The 22,098-nt window shown below is 37.9% G+C and overlaps 1 protein-coding gene across 8 annotated transcripts in view; it reads right to left on the bottom strand.

Annotated features, from left to right (window-relative positions):
- LOC6032000 (atrial natriuretic peptide receptor 1) overlaps positions 1-22,098 on the bottom strand; it is an 80,249-nt gene that overhangs the window by 41,560 nt on the left and 16,591 nt on the right. For 7 of the 8 annotated variants that reach the window (XM_038255571.1, XM_038255572.1, XM_038255569.1 and 4 more), the window contains exons 2-4: positions 21,573-22,033; positions 21,326-21,437; positions 5,933-6,098 (exon numbers count right to left, since the gene is read on the bottom strand). In XM_038255571.1, coding sequence (XP_038111499.1) covers positions 5,933-6,098; positions 21,326-21,437; positions 21,573-21,924 — 630 coding nt within the window. In that variant the 5' untranslated portion in view covers positions 21,925-22,033. The remainder of the gene's footprint in view (positions 1-5,932; positions 6,099-21,325; positions 21,438-21,572; positions 22,034-22,098) is intronic. The other variant, XM_038255575.1, reaches the window with a different exon arrangement.

Genomic DNA, 22,098 nt, shown 5'->3' with positions numbered 1-22,098 from the left:
CTCTGCTGATTGCATTTCAGCATCTCAAGCCAGGTTGATCCCATCTTCAAGACTAAAATCTCATTTTCCCCATTCTTCTTGAGCTTTTGCAATATGTGATTGCTTGGAAGCATTCCGTGTGGACAATAAATGTTATTGAATTGAACAAAAAAACCTTCCCTTTCCTGGTCGGAAGCAGAAGTCACACAGCGCGAGCGGAAGGACAACGACGGTGATTTGTTCGAATCCTTGCAGTCCTGCCGTGTCGCACATTAAGCAGCAATAAAGACTTTGCAGGGTGGTTTTAGCTGTTGGAAGCCTGTGGATGGTCTCTCTAGGGTGGTTGAAATTTGTTGTTTCGGGCTTCATTTATGGACTGAAAATTATCTCAAATCCTAATATGATGGAAATTTTAAGTACTTTTCAATGCAATTTTTCAAATGTACACCCAAAGTTAAAGACCGAGGGGATAGTCCTGCCGAAAAGAAACGTGAGGAAAGTACTATTTTGCGAGAGTAAAGACCTCTCACGTGTTCATTGAAACAGTTCATCCAATTGAGTGGCTTATATGGACAAATGACCGACACTTAGTCATCGAATCATGTTGGCCCATGCGGCAAAGGCACGGTTCATTAAGCCGAAGGTCTCAGGTTCAAGTCTCGGTGCCGGTACTTTTTTTTGATAAATGAACTTTTTTGAAAATGAACCCATGAGTAAAGTACTCTCGGTAATTTCGGGATTTATCCTCTCAGTCTGCACACAGTACCATTTTACTACCGAGCCGTGCTCTTTATCCTCTCGTATGCCGATGCCCAGTTCTGCACACAAAAAAATATTTCCGAATGTTACATCATTTATTATGTAACACTGTTCGGCCAGGCGGCCGACGCAGAAGGACCCCGACCCGCGGATTGTCCCAGCAAACACGAGCAGCAGATTTCGGTGCACAAATGAAACAATAGATTTGTTCAGACCGACCGATCTAGGCGGTGGTCGCGGTGTTACTCAACACTTTATTGAAAAGAACGGTACAGAGTAGAAGATAGAAATGAAGAGTACAAAAACAAACGTTGAATATTAGGGTGGTACAAAAATCATGTTGGTCGCAACAAACACTTTTGCACGTCATTAAACATTTAAATTTAAATACAATTTGATGTAAATTTGCAACAAATTATACGTAAAAACATGATTTTACGTTTACATTTACATCAACTGAGTTTACATGTAATTCATTTTTTACGTGTCGAGTAAATTCACAATTTTTTTCTGTGTGGGTGTACAGTGAAAAGTTAACTTTGAACCACTCTAACTGGTTACTGATGCTTCTAATACGACAAACGCACAAAAATAATAGACCAATAACACGCTCAAGTAATGAGACAGTCGCGTGTTAAACGATGCGAAATGCTAGAGAGAAACAGAGAGAGCCCTCCTCTTCTCGGGTATCATTTTCCCGAGGAAAATCAACTCTAAAGTGGCGGGCTGGGATGATCCTTCCCGTTGCTGATGCTAGCCATTTCATGGTGGACTATTCTGATGGGAAATATGGCCAAAATAAAAGTATTTCACAAAAATGTTTGAGATACATGCTGAAAAGTTTTTTCTCTTTTAATTAAATACAATTAATTTCTAACAACAATCAAATCAAACATCCTGAATAGCCAAAATAATCACTAAATTTTAATTCAAATTCAGTCCACCCTTTGAATTAGATTTTAAAGTAAAACTGAAGTAACCCCGCTTGAATGTTAGGTTTACCGAGTTGGATAAATGCGACGAGCACTGAAAAAAATAATTTTGCAACGAGTTCAATACAACACTTTTTGCAATTCCAAAAAATACTCCTTGCATGGAATTGTAAGTCAAATGTCCATGTATTTAGTCAATCCACCGTTGAAATCACCTTTGAAAAGTTGAATTTTTCAGCATTTATTTCAGTGCTGAAAAGTTTAACTTTTCAGAATTTGTTTTGATACCGGCTTCTATTCGATTCTGTTTCGTCGTTCGAGAAAGGCAAGAAGTTCCACGACGGAATTGCAAAATGTACTTTTTAGTACGTTTATCTTTGGCCATGAAAGGTAGGCCATAATGTTATCAAAGTAGTCCTTTTAAGAATGAAAGTAAGAAAAAAAATTGCCTAATTATTTTTATTTAAATTTCATTTAAAATTAAGAGTTACGTTTTTAATGGCCAAAATAATTGTTTTAAAATCCTTTTTTGAATTAATAAATTTTGCAAAAAAAATCCTAAAAATGGTTTCTGAGAAAAGTAGCATTTGTAAATGCTCAAATTTACAGATTTTAAAAAAGTTATTTTTGACAAAGAACTTTGTCCTAAGGGCTCTATTCTGGCAAGGTGTCAATCCAGAAAAACGAAAAATGTCGCGCGTTACGAAAATGTTGCATGCTTGGTACTGCGGAAGGGGTCTGCAACGAATGAAATGTGGCAACAATGGTGCAGCATTCTCGCGTGACAGTTCCAAGAAAGCAGGAGACGAGGCAAAATTTGCACCATGTTGCCACATTTCATGCTAACTATATAAGCTTACAGATAGCCTCTGAACAATTTTAGTTTTATTCGAAAATCCGTCAGAGACGGATCGACGGTGGTAATTTTATTGCTCACACACACATGCACACATTGAAAGACACAGGTTGTGCACCAACTTGGGAGGAATTCTGTTCTAACGAAGATTGTTAGATCGGTCACTCGAAAACCAGAATGATTTAAGGAAACGGGGTTGGGACCAAACTGGTAGGATATTGGCCACACCCGAAGTGGCCATGGCCCTGAGGGAAGGTTCTACCGGGGGGACATTTATCGAACCATTCGACTTGGGGCAATATGGGTATCAAAATTCATGGTTTTTGATACTGGTAGTGAAAATGGCAATTTTGACAGGATTGGCCACACCCGGAGTGGCCATGGCCCTGAGGGAAGGTTCTACCGGGGGGACATTTATTGAACCATTCGACTTGGGGCAATATGGGTATCAAAATTCATGGTTTTTTATACTGGTAGTGAAAATGGCCATTTTGACAGGATTGGCCACTCCCGGAGTGGCCATGGCCCTGCGGGAAGGTTCTACCGGGGGGACATTTATCGAACCATTCGACTTGGGGCAATATGGGTATCAAAATTCATGTTTTTTTATACTGGTAGTGAAAATGGCCATTTTGACAGGATTGGCCACACCCGGAGTGGCCATCAGTGCCATGGGGAATGTTCTTCCGGGAGAACATTTACGGAACCATATAAATTGGGGCAATATGGGTATACAAATGCATAGTTTTTGATACAGGTAATGAAAATTGCCATTTTGACAGGATTGCCCACACCCGGAGTTGCCAGTGCCATGAAGAAGGTTTAAGGTGCATTGTTCGATTATGCGCCAAAATGCGCCATTTGAAAACATTGCAACTTGAAAATAGGCTCAAAATCACTTAACAATTTTTAAAACTCCTCAATAAAGGCTCAAAACATTTTGCTGTCTTCGGCGAGGATGTGTAATTTTATGTCATAAACAACTCTTCAGAACATAGTAGGCCGCTAAAATGCTAACATTTTAAGTTATCACCAAAAAAGTGCTACCAGTATCAAAAACCATTTTTATTACCAGTATCGAAAACCATGAATTTTGATACCCATATTGCCCCAAGTCGAATGGTTCGATAAATGTCCCCCCGGTAGAACCTTCCCGCAGGGCCATGGCCACTCCGGGTGTGGCCAATCCTGTCAAAATGGCCATTTTCACTACCAGTATAAAAAACCATGAATTTTGATACCCATATTGCCCCAAATCGAAAGGTTTGATAAATGTCCCCCCGGTAGAACCTTCCCTCAGGGCCATGGCCACTCCGGGTGTGGCCAATCTTGTCAAAATGGCCATTTTCACTACCAGTATCAAAAACCATGAATTTTGATACCCATATTGCCCCAAGTCGAATGGTTCGATAAATGTCCCCCCGGTAGAACCTTCCCTCAGGGCCATGGCCACTCCGGGTGTGGCCAATCCTGTCAAAATGGCTATTTTCACTACCAGTATCAAAAACCATGAATTTTGATACCCATATTGCCCCAAGTCGAATGGTTCGATAAATGTCCCCCCGGTAGAACCTTCCCTCAGGGCCATGGCCACTCCGGGTGTGGCCAATATCCTACCAGTTTGGTCCCAACCCCATTGCCTTAAATCATTCTGGTTTTCGAGTGACCGATCTAACAATCTTCGTTAGAACAGAATTCCTCCCAAGTTGGTGCACAACCTGTGTCTTTCAATGTGTGCATGTGTGTGTGAGCAATAAAATTACCACCGTCGATCCGTCTCTGACGGATTTTCGAATAAAACTAAAATTGTTCAGAGGCTATCTGTTAGCTTATATAGTTAGCATGAAATGTGGCAACATGGTGCAAATTTTGCCTCGTCTCCTGCTTTCTTGGAACTGTCACGCGAGAATGCTGCACCATTGTTGCCACATTTCATGCGAACTATATAAGTAACAGATAGCCTCTGAACAATTTTAGTTTTATTCGAAAATCCGTCAGAGACGGATCGACGGTGGTAATTTTATTGCTCACACACACATGCACACATTGAAAGACACAGGTTGTGCACCAACTTGGGAGGAATTCTGTTCTAACGAAGATTGTTAGATCGGTCACTCGAAAACCAGAATGATTTAAGGCAATGGGGTTGGGACCAAACTGGTAGGATATTGGCCACACCCGGAGTGGCCATGGCCCTGAGGGAAGGTTCTACCGGGGGGACATTTATCGAACCATTCGACTTGGGGCAATATGGGTATCAAAATTCATGGTTTTTGATACTGATAATGAAAATGGCCATTTTGACAAGATTGGCCACACCCGGAGTGGCCATGGCCCTGAGGGAAGGTTCTACCGGGGGGACATTTATCAAACCTTTCGACTTGGGGCAATATGGGTATCAAAATTCATGGTTTTTTATACTGGTAGTGAAAATGGACATTTTGACAGGATTGGCCACACCCGGAGTGGCCATGGCCCTGAGGGAAGGTTCTACCGGGGGGACATTTATCAAACCTTTCGACTTGGGGCAATATGGGTATCAAAATTCATGGTTTTTTATACTGGTAGTGAAAATGGACATTTTGACAGGATTGGCCACACCCGGAGTGGCCATGGCCCTGAGGGAAGGTTCTACCGGGGGGACATTTATCGAACCATTCGACTTGGGGCAATATGGGTATCAAAATTCATGGTTTTTGATACTGATAATGAAAATGGCCAATTTGACAAGATTGGCCACACCCGGAGTAGCCATGGCCCTGAGGGAAGGTTCTACCGGGGGGACGTTTATCGAGCCATTCGACTTGGGGCAATATGGGCAATTTATATCCACAGAGGTGCCATTGAATGCAAGTATTTAATTAGAATTAATTACTCAGGATTAAATAAATTGGCAAAGAATTAAAAAAATATAAATAAAAATAGCATGATTTTTTGAGTTTTGTACAAAGTTCTTTGTCATATTGGTCATGTAGAACATAACCACCTGCACCTTTTTTTATTAACATAAACGTTTTAATTATGTCCACTGGTATTGTCCAACATTCCACAATCAGCCAGCTTCTGGTGGGTTGGTGGAATCGCGCGATTAAACGCTGGGAGGCGCGCTGATGCATTAAATAAATTTGCTTTTTAGATTGCTTCCCCCTTGCCTATTTCTGCGTGTTTTGCTGACGAATGTAAACAATCGGAGGGCGTGATGTTGACCTTTTTTGCTCATTTGTGGAAAGAGTTTTGAGGTTTATTTTAGGAAACTTATCTGAAAGCTGTTATTTTTTTTAATGGTAATTTGAAATATTTTTTTATTAAATATTGAAAAAATAACTTTTAATTAAATGTTGAATTAAAAAAATATTTGATAAATCCCGAAAATTCTGAAATCTTCTAAAATAAACTTCAACTCTACCTGATCGCCCATCCCGGTGATGATGGGCGTGTTCCAGTAGTCGGCCAGCCGGGCCACCGGTTCCAGCGCGAAGGCACAGGCCGGCCCGATGAAGGCGATCACGTTGTCCTTGAAGTGCATGTCCGCCGCCAGGCCCGGTGATTTGGCGCCGGAACAGGACGCGTAGCTGTAAGGATTTGAGGAATTAAAAAATTTAAGATGTTTGGATTCAAAATTTAGTTTTGAAAATAAAATAGTATGGATTAAATATTGTGTTTTTCTGCAAATATTTCAAAATAAAATACAAATTCAACTGGCTTGTAATGCACTCCTCTTGTATGAACAACACTTCTTTCGATTATGTGTTCCGGAGTACTTTTGATAACAGAGCTCAATTTCCATGAGCTTCCGAAAATGATAGACATTTTGGTTCTCTTTACTGCTTCCCCATTGATGTCCCCTTTACTCCTTCACATGAGGACCATACTGTATACTTATGGAAATCATCCTTCTATTCTGAAGCAATCGTTAGACCGTTACAATTTTGATGGCACTTGCCTTCGTCCTTTTATCTTGAATTCATGGAAATGTGACCACCACAAAAAGAGAGAGAAATCCCAGACAAAATGTTTGGTTTCGTCTGGAGCTATGCTTTTTTTTCTGTATTCGCTTTCCCCTTATTTTGATCCACTTGATCCACACGGAACGACTCAATCATTTGACAAAGTGTCCTTTTGGATGACTAATGTAAACACATTTATGAGCAGCCCAAACAAATCACTCCATCAAACATAGCAGCTGGGGTTTCAAGTTGAAGGATGGATGCTCCTATTTTCATCCAGTTGAAATTTAGCTTTTACGCTTTTTAGTAAAAACAATATGATTCAAAAATAGATTCACTCACCCCTTTCGCCATCACTGTGGAAAGGGAAATCACATACTTGTCACCAAAATTCACCGACTTCAAGTCGTCAAGTCCCACCTCCTCCTGCCAAACTGAAAGCCCATTTTTATATGTATCCGTCCGTCGTCGTATAAATAAATCCCATCACTCGTCGTCACGCCAGACGACGATTTTCCTCTTGATTTGGTTGGGTCTTGGATTGGTTTGAAGTGGGGGGAAAAGTCCCCTCGAGGATATTTACATTCCATTGGATAATTAACCACTAGTTTGTAGAGGCAGAGACAGCGATGACTCGAGGGTGATGATAGTTGATTTAACAGACTTTATTGGTCGGGTCACAAATCGACAAATCGACGAGTTGGTGTGTCATGTTGATGAAAAAATCAGATCATATGCTGAAATTTAAGCAAAGATGAAATCCAATAAAAATAGAAAGGTGCTGTAACATCAGGGGTGACATTGGGTCTGGGAGTGAGATTGGGACAGTATTTGATGATATTTTAGCTTTTTCTTATAAAACCATGTTACTCGCCTTGCTCAGAAAACGTTACAAATTGGCTAGTTGTACAACTGTAACAAAATGTGTAATGTTAATTTAAAGGAAATTATATAACAACGAGATATAGTACAGGATCAAAAAGCTTACTTTTATTTTTACCATTTTTTAAATGATTTGCATAAAATAAAAATAAAAATAAACCTATAGCCTGACCATTACCAGTTTTGATCAATGAAACACACCAATTCAATCATTTTAAAACTCTTCCTTGGGATTCAAACCGATGACGCTTCAATTGCAAGTCCAAGTATCGACCGTCTGAACTAGATCGGAATATTTACTTAGTTCCGGTCCAAAGTTAAGCCAAATTAATAAAGTTTGAACTAGATTCAAAAGAAAATCAAAACTAGATTTTTTATATTTTTACACAAATTAAGAAACATTTTTTTCCACGCTAACACTGATGATATAATTTCGCCTATTTTGAGTTGCTTCGGTTGAAATTTACCCAATGATAGTGATTTTAAAGCCTGATCTACAATGGCAAATTGTAGAATGGTGCGTCTGTCACTTTTGCTCCTGACTGTAAATGAGGCTTAATGCAAAAAATTGAAGCGAAGTCAATAATTTCAAACCGAGACAAGTTAACATAACTTAGAACATTTTATGTTTAAACTACATAATAGTAGTTTATGCAACAAGTTGCAAAAAGAAGATTTTTCCAGCACGTGTCGTACATTTATCCAACGAGGTTCACCGAGTTGGATAAATACGACAAGTCAGCACAGTCAAGGTTTGCAACGAGTTCCATACAACATTTTTTGCATTTCTGAAAAACATCCATTGAGTGAAATTATAAGTCGAATGTTTTCATTCCTTTGTGGACCATCATTCAGTGAGGTACTCCTGGATTTTAGCTCCTGAAAAGTGCTTCAAAAGTGCAAAAATGCCTCAGGGCAAGAAAAAGAGGCGGTCCTCACCAGCAGGATCGGCAGATTTGAAGAAGCTAAAGAATGCCGAAGCGCTACCTGCAAAGCCAGGCAGTTTGAGCAAGGACGCTCAAAAATTGTCTGGAAACCAGTTCGCTACCCTCCCTGTGGACGTGAGCGAGAAGGAAGAATTTGAACGACGGGAAAAGTTGCCACCCATTTTTGTGAAAACATCGTCATCGGATTCGGTGCGAAAGTGGCTGACCGGGTTTATCAAATCTGGTGCTTTACGAGCTTCCATTCGCTTGTGTGCTGATGGACTCAAAATTCTGCTACCTACAAGAAAGGATTACAACTACGTTCGGGATTTCTTGAACAACACAAAGATCGAATACTACAGTCATGACGATCCAGGTAAACGCCCCATGAAACAGGTCCTCCGAGGTCTGTACGACATGGATGTGAGTGTGCTGAAAGAAGAGCTCAAAACTCTTAAGTTGAACGTGATCGAAGTCTTCAAGATGACGAGACACAACAAGGACATCAAGTATCGTGATCAACTGTACCTGGTTCATCTCGAGAAAGGATCGACAACGCCGTCTGAGCTGAAAGCAGTTCGGGCAATTTTCAATATCATCGTGACTTGGGAACGTTATCGTCCAGTGCACCGTGACGTGACACAATGTTCGAACTGCTTGCAGTTTGGGCATGGTGGAAGGAACTGTTTCATCAAGAGTCGTTGTGCAACCTGCGGAGGTGAGCACAAAACTCAAGCTTGCGAAACAATCAACGAGAACATCGAAGCGAAATGCTTCAATTGCGGCGGCGACCATTCTACCAAGAATCGAAGCTGCCCAAAACGAGCTGAGTTTGTAAAAATTCGGCAGCAAGCGACGACGAGGCACCAACCAAATCGTCGCAAAACACCACCAGCATACACGGACGTGGATTTTCCTGCTTTGGCGTCACCAGGAGCAGGATCTACTCGAGTGGTTCCAAATCTGCAGCCATTGCCGTTGAATCAGCGGCAAAGAGTTGCAGAGCATACAACACCTCCAGGCTTCAGTCAGCAACCGAGAGAAAACCAACCAACATCAACGGGTGAAGGCAGTAGTGACCTGTTTTCACCACAAGAACTTCTGAACATTTTCATCGAGATGACAACAACACTGCGTGGTTGCAAAACTCGCCAGGAACAAGTAAGAACTCTTGGAGCATTCATCTTGAAATACAGTTCGTAGTTTACTCGTTCTAGTGATTTTGAATATTTCAATGGATTTATTTTTTTTAGTTTTAGGTTAGGATTAGTTGTTAAAGTGATTTTTTTTTTCTTTTTTACCCAAATGTATTCAATTCAATGCAATAATGTAAAACATTTGAAGCAAATAAATAAATGTGATCAGTTCATAATAAAACGAAAAATACAACAAAGATGAAGAGCATTAGGCCATACCACTTATCATGTAAAAGAAATGTAATTATTATAAGAATGTTCAATAAAGACATATTTAATTTCAAAAAAAAAAAAGTCGAATGTTCGTGTATTTTGTCAATAAATCGTTTAAATCAAAAAAATGTTGAAAAGTATTACTTTTCAAAACTAGTGCTGAAAGTTCAACTTTTCAGCATCTATTTCAGTGCTGAAAAGTAGAACTTTTCAGCATTTGTTTTGAAATGTGCACCCAAAACTGGCAGCGCTAGTCCGAGAGAATGATGGTCTCGAGTCGAGAGAATAGTGGTACCATTCACGGACGCAGAGAACACAGCTCGAGATGGGTGATAGAACTATTCTCTCGAGGTTCATTTGCAAAAAAAGTTCATCCGTCAAACAAAAAACCAAAAGAGTCGACAACGGGAATCGAACCAGAGACCTTTGACAAACCAATCCAATGACTTAGCTGCCTCGGCCACCACAGCTTGGTGACCAAGGAGAAGTCAGAAGTCGATGTATGACACTTGTTGGATATTTATTGATTCAACTAACGAATGAACTCATTTGTTATGATGGTGTGAGTTGGTACCATTATTCTATCGATTTTGGCACTGAGCCCTCAATAAATTTTGAGAGAACGATTATCTCGACTCTGAATTTTGGGTGTGTTTCTATTTCATTCTGTTATTTGTAAAAGATAAAAGTATGCTGTTTCGTAACGCGAGAATGACAGGAAAAGTAGGAAGTTTCAAGACGGAATTGCAAAAATTACTTTTTTGCAATTCCACTGTGAAACTGTCAACTTTTCCTGTCCTTTTGGAGAAACGAAACGGCCTACTTTTCCCTACCAAAAATACCAATACCAGTGCTGAAAAGTTTTACTGATCAAGAGTGAAAAAATAATTATTGCAGAAAATTTAAACTATCATTCAAAAACTTGTACAATAGGGTCCATGTAGAGCGGTAAAAACCACGATTAAAAACTATTTCTGATCACTTTTTCAATACAAAAAAGACAAGACAACATTTTACGATGAAACAACCAGGGCTGTGGAGTCGGAGTCGGAGTCGGAGCCGGAGTCGGTGGAAACGGGTCTTTTTGGGGACCTGGAGTTGGAGTCGGAGAAGGAGTCGTCAAAACTCGAATAGCTGGAGTCGGAGTCGGAATCGGCTAAATTGTATGAGCGGAGTCGGAGCCGGAGTCGAATATTTTTGATAAACCCGGAGTCGGAGACGGAGTCGGAGACGGAGTCGGAGTTATCCAAAATTTAACACAATTAATGAACTTATTTATTGTTTAGTATTTGTTACAATGCAGGTCAATACCCAAAACTTTTAATAATTTTAAATGTATTTTTTGAATCACTGCACTGCGTTGACATTTCAAATGCATACATACAATACATACACCCAAAATTCAGAATCGAGATAATCGTTCTCTCAAAATTTATTGAGGGCTCAGTGCCAAAATCGATAGAATAATGGTACCAACTCACACCATCATAACACATGAGAGCAATTCTCTACGAAATCGGTCTTTTTTCTTCAATTTTAATTTTTGTATTTTTTAATCCGGCTGAAACTTTTTTGGTGCCTTCGGTATGCCCAAAGAAGCCATTTTGCATCATTAGTTTGTCCATATAATTTTCCATACAAATTCGGCAGCTGTCCATACAAAAATGATGTATGAAAATTCAAAAATCTGTATCTTTTGAAGGAATTTTTGATCGATTTGTGTCTTCGGCAAAGTTGTAGGTATGGATACGGACTACACTGGAAAAAATAATACACGGTAAAAAAATTTGGTGATTTTTTATTTAACTTTTATCACTAAAACTTGATTTACAAAAAACACTATTCTTATTTTTTGATATGTTTTAGAAGACATAAAATGCCAACTTTTCAGAAATTTCAGGTTGTGCAAAATCACTGACCGAGTTATAAATTTTTAATCAATACTGATTTTTCAAAAATCGAAATTTTGGTCGTAAAATTTTCAACTTCATTTTCGATGTAAAATCAAATTTGCAATCAAAAGTACTTTACTAAAATTTTGATAAAGTGCACCGTTTTCAAGTTATAGCCATATTTAAGTGACTTTTTGAAAATAGTCGCAGTTTTCATTTTTAAATTAGTGCACATGTTTGCCCAGTTTTGAAAAAATATTTTGAAAAGCTGAGAAAATTCTCTATATTTTGCTTATTTGGACTTTGTTGATACGACCTTTAGTTGCTGAGATATTGCAATGCAAAGGTTTAAAAACAGGAAAATTGATGTTTTCTAAGTTTCACCCAAACAACCCACCATTTTCTATCGTCAATATCTCAGCAACTAATGGTCCGATTTTCAATGTTAATATATGAAACAATTGTGAAATTTTCCGATCTCTTCGAAAAAATATTTTGAATTTTCAAATCAAGACTAACATTTCACAAAGGCCAAACATTCAATATTACGCCCTTTTAAAATGTTTGTCTTGATTTGAAAATTCCAAAAATATTTTTTCGAAAAGATCGGAAAATTTCACAATTGTTTCATATATTAACATTGAAAATCGGACCATTAGTTGCTGAGATATTGACGATAGAAAATGGTGGGTTGTTTGGGTGAAACTTAGAAAACATCAATTTTCCTGTTTTTAAACCTTTGCATTGCAATATCTCAGCAACTAAAGGTCGTATCAACATAGTCCGAATAAGCAAAATATAGAGAATTTTCTCAGCTTTTCAAAAATATTTTTTCAAAACTGGGCAAACATGTGCACTAATTTAAAAATGAAAACTGCGACTATTTTCAAAAAGTCACTTAAATATGGCTATAACTTGAAAACGGTGCACTTTATCAAAATTTCAGTAAAGTACTTTTTGATTGCAAATTTGATTTTACATCGAAAATGAAGTTGAAAATTTTACGACCAAAATTTCGATTTTTGAAAAATCAGTATTGATTAAAAATTCATAACTCGGTCAGTGATTTTTGCACAACCTGAAATTTCTGAAAAGTTGGCATTTTATGTCTTCTAAAACATATCAAAAAATAAAAAATTAAAATAGTGTTTTTTGTAAATCAAGTTTTAGTGATAAAGTTGGATAAAAAATCACCAAATTTTTTTACCGTATTATTTTTTCCAGTGTAGTCCGTATCCATACCTACAACTTTGCCGAAGACACCAAATCGATCAAAAATTCCTTCAAAAGATACAGATTTTTGAATTTTCATACATCATTTTTGTATGGACAGCTGCCGAATTTGTATGGAAAATTATATGGACAAACTAATGATGCAAAATGGCTTCTTTGGGCATACCGAAGGCACCAAAAAAGTTTCAGCCGGATTAAAAAATACAAAAAAAATCGAATGACCGAAATCCTAGAGAACTGCTCATGAGTAATGAACTTAGTTGAATCAATAAATCTCCAACAAGTGTCATACATCGACTTCTAACTTCTCCATGGTCACCAAGCTGTGGTGGCCGAGGCAGCTAAGTCATTGGATTGGTTTGTCAAAGGTCTCTGGTTCGATTCCCGTTGTCGACACTTTTGATTTTTTGTTTGACGGATGAACTTTTTTTGCAAATGAACCTCGAGAGAATAGTTCTATCGCCCATCTCGAGTTGTGTTCTCTGCGTCCGTGAATGGTACCACTATTCTCTCGACTCGAGACCATCATTCTCTCGGACTAGCGCTGCCAGTTTTGGGTGTACATTCACAAATACATACATACATACAATACATACATACAATACATACATTCATAAATTCAATTTTGGGACATTCTCTTGCTTCCGTTAAGAAATTGAAAAAAAGAATATTCAAATTTCAAGGCCTACTATGCTCTCACGCAATGTACTGTTGAAAATTGATGGTTAAGTAAAACATTTGCTGTGCAATACAGAGCTTTCCAACTTAAAAATGTGATATCTCAAGAAATATTCATTTTACCCTGAGGTTTTGATTGAATTTAATGTAAAAAACTCTTAGCAATCGAATGCAATTGTCAGTTTTCTCGTAAGTGCTCGTCCAAAGGGTTAAAAATGCATTTTAAAACTTAAAGCGCAAAATTTTCATATCTGGCAACACTGTACGTAAATTTTGAGTACGCCATTCGATTCTACATCAAAAAATCTTCAAATATGCATAGGGACCATTCATAAACCACGTGGACACTTTTTTGGTAATCTCGAACCCCCCCCCCCCCCCTCGTGGACAATTGTTCATACAAAATTAATCTTTTTTGTATGGAGCATGGACAATCGCCATACCCCCCCCCTCCCCATAAAGTGTCCACATGGTTTATGGATGGTCCCATACCCAAAAGTTCACTTTTTGTAAACATTTCTCTTAGCAAAATGCATTTTAAAAATGAGGTTTTTCAAAAATCTCAGAAAAAGAGGGGGGTGCCACGGGCGCGGGGATGGACCAAATGTCACCAAACTTTGGATTATTTGTATTTGGGGCAAAAACAACCCCCATGCCAAATATGAGCAGATTTGGTGAAGGTCGATGTTGGACGCGTGGTCACTTGGGAAGGAATGACCCTTATGGCTTATATAGGCCTAGGATAACATATCTACAAAGTTTCATTGAAATCGGAGAGGGTCGAGAAAAAAGTACCTAAAAAAATTCCTGTTTTGGGCTGGAATTGCTCTAATGTCTTGGAGGTATCAAGCAGATCATTTTTTTTATTCAAAGAAAAATAGTTATTAGATACATTAAAAAAATCAATGAAAAAGTAATAATTAATGTTTTTTAAATCGGAAAAATAAAGGTTCACTACCAGCACTTAAGAAAAATGATAACAAAAATTGTAGCGCTGAAAAAAAATAAAACTGAAAAAAATATCAAAAATAGGTGGTCACTAATTTTTGAATAATCATTGTATATAGAGACCATCCATGTTTACAATTTCTCTACAAAAATCTATGAGTGTTGGTCCTTAAAAATATCGTTGAACAAATCCATTTTTAAATACCATAAATCTTGGTGACATTGATAGAATTTCAATTGTTTATTTCACGGTGTATTTTCCAAGAACACTTCGATAAAAACTAACTTAATCCACCTATGTGGTTGATGCCTTCCTCACTTTTTACCAAAAATGGGTATATGAGTGGTTCATCATTTTTTTAGATCCAGAAAAAAAGAACACAATGTATAACTTATGTGGTAATAACTCGATACAGGGTTGTCAGTTCTTCAATGCTTTGGATAATTATAAAGTCCTTTCAATTACCTAACCAACGATGGGTTGGATGATGGATCCGGACATAGTTTACATACATTTAAGTGAGATCCGGCTTCAAAAAAGTGCATAAATATCACTTAAGTGGTCATAACTCGAGACAGGGTTGCCAGATCACCAATGTCTTGGACTCATTGGAAAGGCTTTTCAATAACCTAACCAACTATGGGTCGGATGATGGATCAGGACATCGTTTACATACATTTAAGTGAGATCCAGCTTCAAAAAAGTATATAAATATCACTTAAGTGGTCATAACTCGAGACAGGGTTGCCAGATCTTCAATGTTCTAGGCTCGTTGGAAAGGTCTTTTGATAACCTAACCAACGATGAGTCGGATGATGGACCCGGACATAGTTTACATACATTTAAGTGAGATCCGGATATATGTGAAAACGTATTTTTATACATAACTTTTGAACTACTTATCGAAACTTCAATCTGTATAAAACTCGATCTATGGGACCCTAAACCAAGTCAAATGCAATAGGTTCGGGTCAAATCGGTTCAGCCAGTGCCGAGAAACATGAGCTAGTTTGTTGGTCACATATATACATACACACACACACATACACACACACACACACACATACACACACAGACATTTGTTCAGTTTTCGATTCTGAGTCGATATGTATACATGAAGGTGGGTCAAGGAGCTTTTAATAGAAAGTTCATTTTAGAGCAGGATTATAGCCTTACCTCAGTGAGGAAGGCATAAAAATAGCTACACCCAAAATTCAGAGTCGAGATAATCGTTCTCTCAAAATTTATTGAGGGCTCAGTGCCAAAATCGATAGAATAATGGTACCAACTCACACCATCATAACAAATGAGTTCATTCGTTAGTTGAATCAATAAATATCCAACAAGTGTCATACATCGACTTCTGACTTCTCCTTGGTCACCAAGCTGTGGTGGCCGAGGCAGCTAAGTCATTGGATTGGTTTGTCAAAGGTCTCTGGTTCGATTCCCGTTGTCGACTCTTTTGGTTTTTTGTTTGACGGATGAACTTTTTTTGCAAATGAACCTCGAGAGAATAGTTCTATCACCCATCTCGAGCTGTGTTCTCTGCGTCCGTGAATGGTACCACTATTCTCTCGACTCGAGACCATCATTCTCTCGGACTAGCGCTGCCAGTTTTGGGTGTAGTCTGATATTTGGTATCATGAAAGAAGGGCTCTTTCCCGACATTTTGCAGGATTTATTTTCGATTTTAAAGGATTTTTTTCGGAAAAGTCCATGAAAATTGATGGGTTTATGTTAATATCCATCAAATTTCTTATGAATATACATAAAACATTTATAAATTGTTCGCTCTACAGCATTGCCTTGGCGTTCTCGATTGCGAGATTCCTACTTGAAACTATGTGTACTTGAAAATTTGAGTATTTGAATAGTCCTATTTATTCATTATTCATAATTCTAGGTAGTCAACTTTCGAAACATTTAAAAACTTGTTGAAAACTACTTCTTACGATAATCCGAACACTACTCTACCAAGCTTTGATTCCATATCGTTCTGTTTGTATTAAATTCGTTGTTATCATTTTCCAAAAAAAATGTCAACTTGTCAATGTCACCCCGGTTTACGGTATTCACGCAAGTGTGAACTGAACATATGAGTACCGTAATCTGGGGTGAATCGGGACTACAGTCTGAATAGGGACAGCAGTTTTTAGAGCACTTAAAGCTTTTAAATTTGGAAATGGATGTATACATTTTATTGGCCTGAGTCTGTTCAAACCGAAACCAACCAGAAAAATCAAAATATTGTGCTCCAACATAGTTAAAACTGCTGTCCCAATTCGCCCCATGTGTCCCGATTGACCCCAGTTTACGGTAATGTTATGAATAAAAGTTTTTAGGTATTCCTAATGCTGAGCAGGTTTCGGAGTCGGAGTCGGAGCCGGAGTCAACAATTCGTTGAAAGCTGGAGTCGGAGACGGAGTCGGCTAGAGTTGGTAAGCCGGAGTCGGTTCGAGCTGAATGCCGGAGCCAGAGTCGGAGTCGGAGTCATTCGAAATATGACCCGGCTCCGCAGCCTTGGAAACAACAATGGTCCCCTTGGAACGAACTGTCAGGCTTTATGTCTTTATGGCTTTATGGCTTTTTTTAATTGAATTAAGAATCCATTTTAAATCCTTTGCGATCGTACAAAATGTAATTTCTTTTATTACTCTTCTCATTGAAAAGTGCCAGCGACAAAATTGGGCGAAAAGTTCATCGCCCGGAGATCGCGAGTTGGCGCGAGCGAATGAACACCGCGAAAAAAGATTCGGGGGTGCATTGGGGTTAAGGTGAAGCCGTTGATCATTTTCGAAGAAAATTAATCATCAATATAAATTATTCTGTATTAAATTCAATTTAACGAATTTCAGCACCAAAAGGAATCAGCATGTGCCGGTTGTTGCCTTCTTGAAGCCACTGAAAGAATTTTTGATCTAAATCAAATGTGCTTCAAAATTTATATAATTTTGTGGCACAGTCATTGACGTCCTAGTTGGCAATCATTGATTAATGACGATTTCCATAACTTTACAAGGAATCGGATAATCGTTACCAAAAGGAATCAGCATGTGTAGGGCACTATTCTAAACAACTTGTTGAAGGAATTTTGTCAAAATATTGAAAGCGACGCGAAAATTATATCTTTGAACGAAAAATCATGACAATGATGGAAGTCTTCACGTTAAATGATTATTTCGTTATTCGATTTAATTAGAAAATAATTATTTTTTCGTACATATCGCTACTATGATGCGATGTAATTAATTTTTACAGTAAATTAGGCATTGTTATATCAAATTTGACCTTTCAATCGCACTAGAATGGCCAAATTTTAAAACAACAATGTTTGCCAATTTGACCTTTTTACCCCAATTCCCCTTGTAGAACAAAAGAAAAGTTCATCCGCGAACTGTCAGCAGCACGCTGTTTTGTTTGCTAGATCAACATTTGGAAATGTCGAACGTTAAAGGAAATCGCTCAATAAATGGAAATTAACCGATTTCAAATGTTTTGGCCGCATATGAAAGGTAAGGGTGGCTAATTTTTGATTCCGATCTGTAAAACTTGTTCTGGCGAGGGTTCTGGGCACTGCGGCAATCGATTTTAACGGCGGGTTGCTTCCGGTTGCATTTAATTTGCGGAGAAGGTTTTTCAATCCACCAGGGGCTTATTCGGGGGCAACAGTCCTGTCCTATTTTTTGCATTTAAATGAAAAAAGTGATCAGAGATGGTTTTTAATCTGTTTTTTACCGTTGAACATAACAATTGACTTAGGGCTTTAGGACCCTATTGTCCGCCATTACGGGGTTTGTTTTCCGGTACCCCCTGAGATCATGCGTGATCAATGGAGGTCTATATGCAGCAATTCCCCACGAAATTTCGTCGATTTTCGCAAAAACCATTTTTTTCGAAAAATCATAACTCCTCGCCATTTTAACCGATTTCAATTTTCTTATACGCAAATGAAAGGTGATAAGTTGGTGATAAGAAAAATAGTAAGAAGTTTCAAAAATCTAGCCTAACATATGAAAAGGGCGTATGAAACTTTAAAATGCCGTTTTGACGGTGTCTGAACCAAAGAGCTTATGTCTGGAAATATTTTTAGCGGATTTCCCGGACATTTTTACGTAACAAACCAAAAAATGGGAGGAGTTCATTAAGGGACCATCCACAAACTATGTGGACACTTTTTTTGGAAAACCCAAACCCCCCCTCCCCCTCGTGAACAATTGACCATACAAAAAAAAACTTTTTTGTATGGAGCATGGACAATCGCCATACCTCCCTCCCCTAAATTGTCCACGTGGTATATGGATGGTCCCTAACAGGATTCCGTGATATGATTTTTTGAAAATAAAATCCGTGTTTTTTGACGCTCCGCGCGCAAAAACCGGAGAATGCCGAAATTAGCAAAAAATCAACTTTTTCACTAAAACTGCGATAACTTTAAAATTTCAGCGATGACCTGTTTGGGGATCAAAATTGTTTTAATTAAAAGACGCAACTTTTGGTACCCAGACATGTCATCGTTGAAATTTTAAAGTTATCGCAGTTTTAGTGAAAAAAGATGATTTTTTGCCAAATTCGTCATTCTCCGGTTTTTGCGCGCGGTGCGTAAAAAAACACGGATTTTATTTTCAAAAAATCATATCTTGGAATCCTGTTAATGAACTCCTCCCATTTTTCAGTATGTTATGTAAAAATGTCCGAGGAATCCGATAAAAATATTTCCAGACATAAGCTCTTTGGTCCAGACACCGTCAAAACGGCATTTTAAAGTTTCATACGCCATTTTCATATGTTAGGCTAGATTTTTGAAACTTTTTACTATTTTTCTTTGAAAGGCTAACTTATCACCTTTCATTTGCGTATAAGACAATTGAAATCGGTTAAAATGTCGAGGAGTTATGATTTTTCGAAAAAAAGTAGTTAGTCTATGTTTGTTTTTCATGCTAAACACTGCAAATATTAAACTTACCAGAAGTTCCGGATTACCAAAACTGTTGCCCCCAATAAGCCCCTGATGGATTGAAAAACCTTCTCCGCAAATCAAATGCAACCGGAAGCAACCCGCCGTTCAAATCGATTGCCGCAGTGCCCAGAACCCTCGCCAGAGCAAGTTTTACAGATCGGAATAAAAATTAGCCACCCTAAACTTTCATTTGCGGCCAAAACATTTGAAATCGGTTAATTTCCATTTTTGAGCGATTTCCTTCAACGTTCGACATTTCCAAATGTTGATCTAGCAAACAAAACAGCGCGCTGCTGACAGTCCGCGGATGAACTTTTCTTTTGTTCTACAAGGGGAATTGGGGTAAAATGGTCAAATTGGCAAACATTGTTGTTTTAAAATTTGGCCATTCTAGTGCGTTTGAAAGGTCAAATTTGATGTAACAATGCCTAATTTACTGTAAAAATTAATTACATCGCATCAAAGTAGCGATATGTACGAAAAAATAATTATTTTCTAATTAAATCGAATAACGAAATAATCATTTAACCCCAATGCACCCCCGAATCTTTTTTCGCGGTGTTCATTCGCTCGCGCCAACTCGCGATCTCCGGGCGATGAACTTTTCGCCCAATTTTGTCGCTGGCACTTTTCAATGAGAAGAGTAATAATTCATTTATATTTTGCCAATTTTCGGTAGTTGCATAACTGGAATAATTTATAAAACAGGTTTTTGGATCAACTTTGGATACTTTTTTGTTCAAAATGTTGAAGGTTTCGCTTCAAATTAAACATTTATTGTTTTTGGCTAATTTTAATGTTTTTTTTTTTTTCAAATGATTGTCAATAATAAAAAAGAAATAAGATTGTCCACGGAATTTTTAAACAATGTTTTAAATATATAATTCAAAATCAATTACTGGCACATCCTTAACTTCTCAAATCTGAAGGTAGGGAAATTCAGGAATTCAGTAAAATTTGTTATTAAGAGGCTAATAATTTGTTGGAGTGTTTTTCATGGTTTCTGAGAAATTCACGTGTAAATATTGTGAAAGCAATCATTTTTGTGATCAAAATTGGTAGGTTTGGTTTGTTTTTTGAAAGGTTCAAATAAATTAGATTAACTCAAATATTTAGATGGAAATTTGAGAATAATAAAAAAAAAAATGAATTCTTATATTTTAAGTAAACTCAACGGATTATTTACCAAATTTCAATTTTGTGGGCATAAAAATTACTTTTTTTGCAGACCTGCACTTGAATTTCGTGGAAAAATGGGGTTGCCACATTTTTTGTTATAAAACTCAAAAATAAATTATTGTTTCGTTCAAAATTGAAGTGTTCAATTATTTCAAACCTTTCATTTACTATTTATAAGTCAATAAAAAAGTTATAAACTTTGTTTTAAAAGATAACACAAAGTCATATTAAAAAAAAAAAACATTTGATGAAATGATGTGATTACAACAACAACAAAGTATGAGGCACTAAAATATTCAAGTGTGCAAATTATATATATTTTCAATTCGTCCTTCAAAATGTGTCCAAATAAGCTCACAAAAGTTGTCCAAATAACCTCAACAAGGTGTCGATATTCACCCACAATGCAGAGTTGTAAAAAAATAACAAAATAATCTTTCATTACGATTTTCTCAAAAAAACAAAAGATTCTTTGGCATGAGACCGTGAATTAGGAAATGAGAAGATAGATGATAGATTTTTTTTGCTGGCAATCGAGAGATACAAGAGAACTCATACTTTAATACTGTGGTCTAGGTATCATCAAATGATAGTTTTTTAACTCATTTATTTACACCATTGCCACAAAGTATGTCCAAATTTCCTCGCATTCCTCTTTAGTATGGTAAGAATAATTGTTTTTTTTTTATATTGGAACTATGAATTGAGCCGAAACGAAAAAGAATCAATTTAGAAATTGAAACCTACCTCTGTTGAACTTTCAGCAGCTTTATTCTATGATGTGCCATCAAAAACTCGTTGATGAAAACCAATGCCAAATCCACCGCCGGCCCGCACCGTTCCAAATCAAACGGAGAATCTGCGAGTAACACAAATCATAAATTCACTTCAATTCCATTTCCACTCAGTGAGCATTAAGCACGTAATTACTAATTAAATTATACGCCCCAAACAATAACCCAAGCAAAATCACTACGCCGACCTCAACACTAACCCAGATGCGACGCCATCAGGACTCCCACGTTGTAGGTGGTGTAATTACCACCGTAATCCTCCTCCGGGACCTCGATCCGGCTGATTCCGGACCCGCCGGACCGTTTGATGAGCCGCTCCCCGATGGACATGATGGCACCGAGGTCCAGGTCGTCCTCGAAGTAGCCACCGTCCTCGTCAACCGTTTCGGACCGTGTGGCTTCACTTAGGTTGTTCAACAACAACAGGCCGGCACTCCCCTCGTGGTGGCCATCGGGTGCCGCCGCCGGTCGACCCCGGACGCAGCAGGACAGGACGACGCAATATTCGAGGAACACCAGTGCGATGGAGACGCCCAGTGGTTTGCGGTGCATGGTTTAGATCGTTGTTTTTAGTGGGTTTAGATCTTGTTTAAGTGTGACATTGTTTCGATTTGGAGCTCTTCACCAATATAAACAATTCTGTATTATTTTCTGCAACTCCCTGTTCAATAAATGAATGTAATCATCAAACAATTCATTTTAATTCAACCACATTTTCAGTATTTC

This window comes from Culex quinquefasciatus, chromosome 2 (assembly GCF_015732765.1).
Source record: "Culex quinquefasciatus strain JHB chromosome 2, VPISU_Cqui_1.0_pri_paternal, whole genome shotgun sequence".
Classification (NCBI taxonomy): domain Eukaryota; kingdom Metazoa; phylum Arthropoda; class Insecta; order Diptera; family Culicidae; genus Culex; species Culex quinquefasciatus.
The sequence above is the reverse complement of the archived record's forward strand: the minus strand, read 5'-3'. Positions and strand labels throughout refer to the sequence as shown.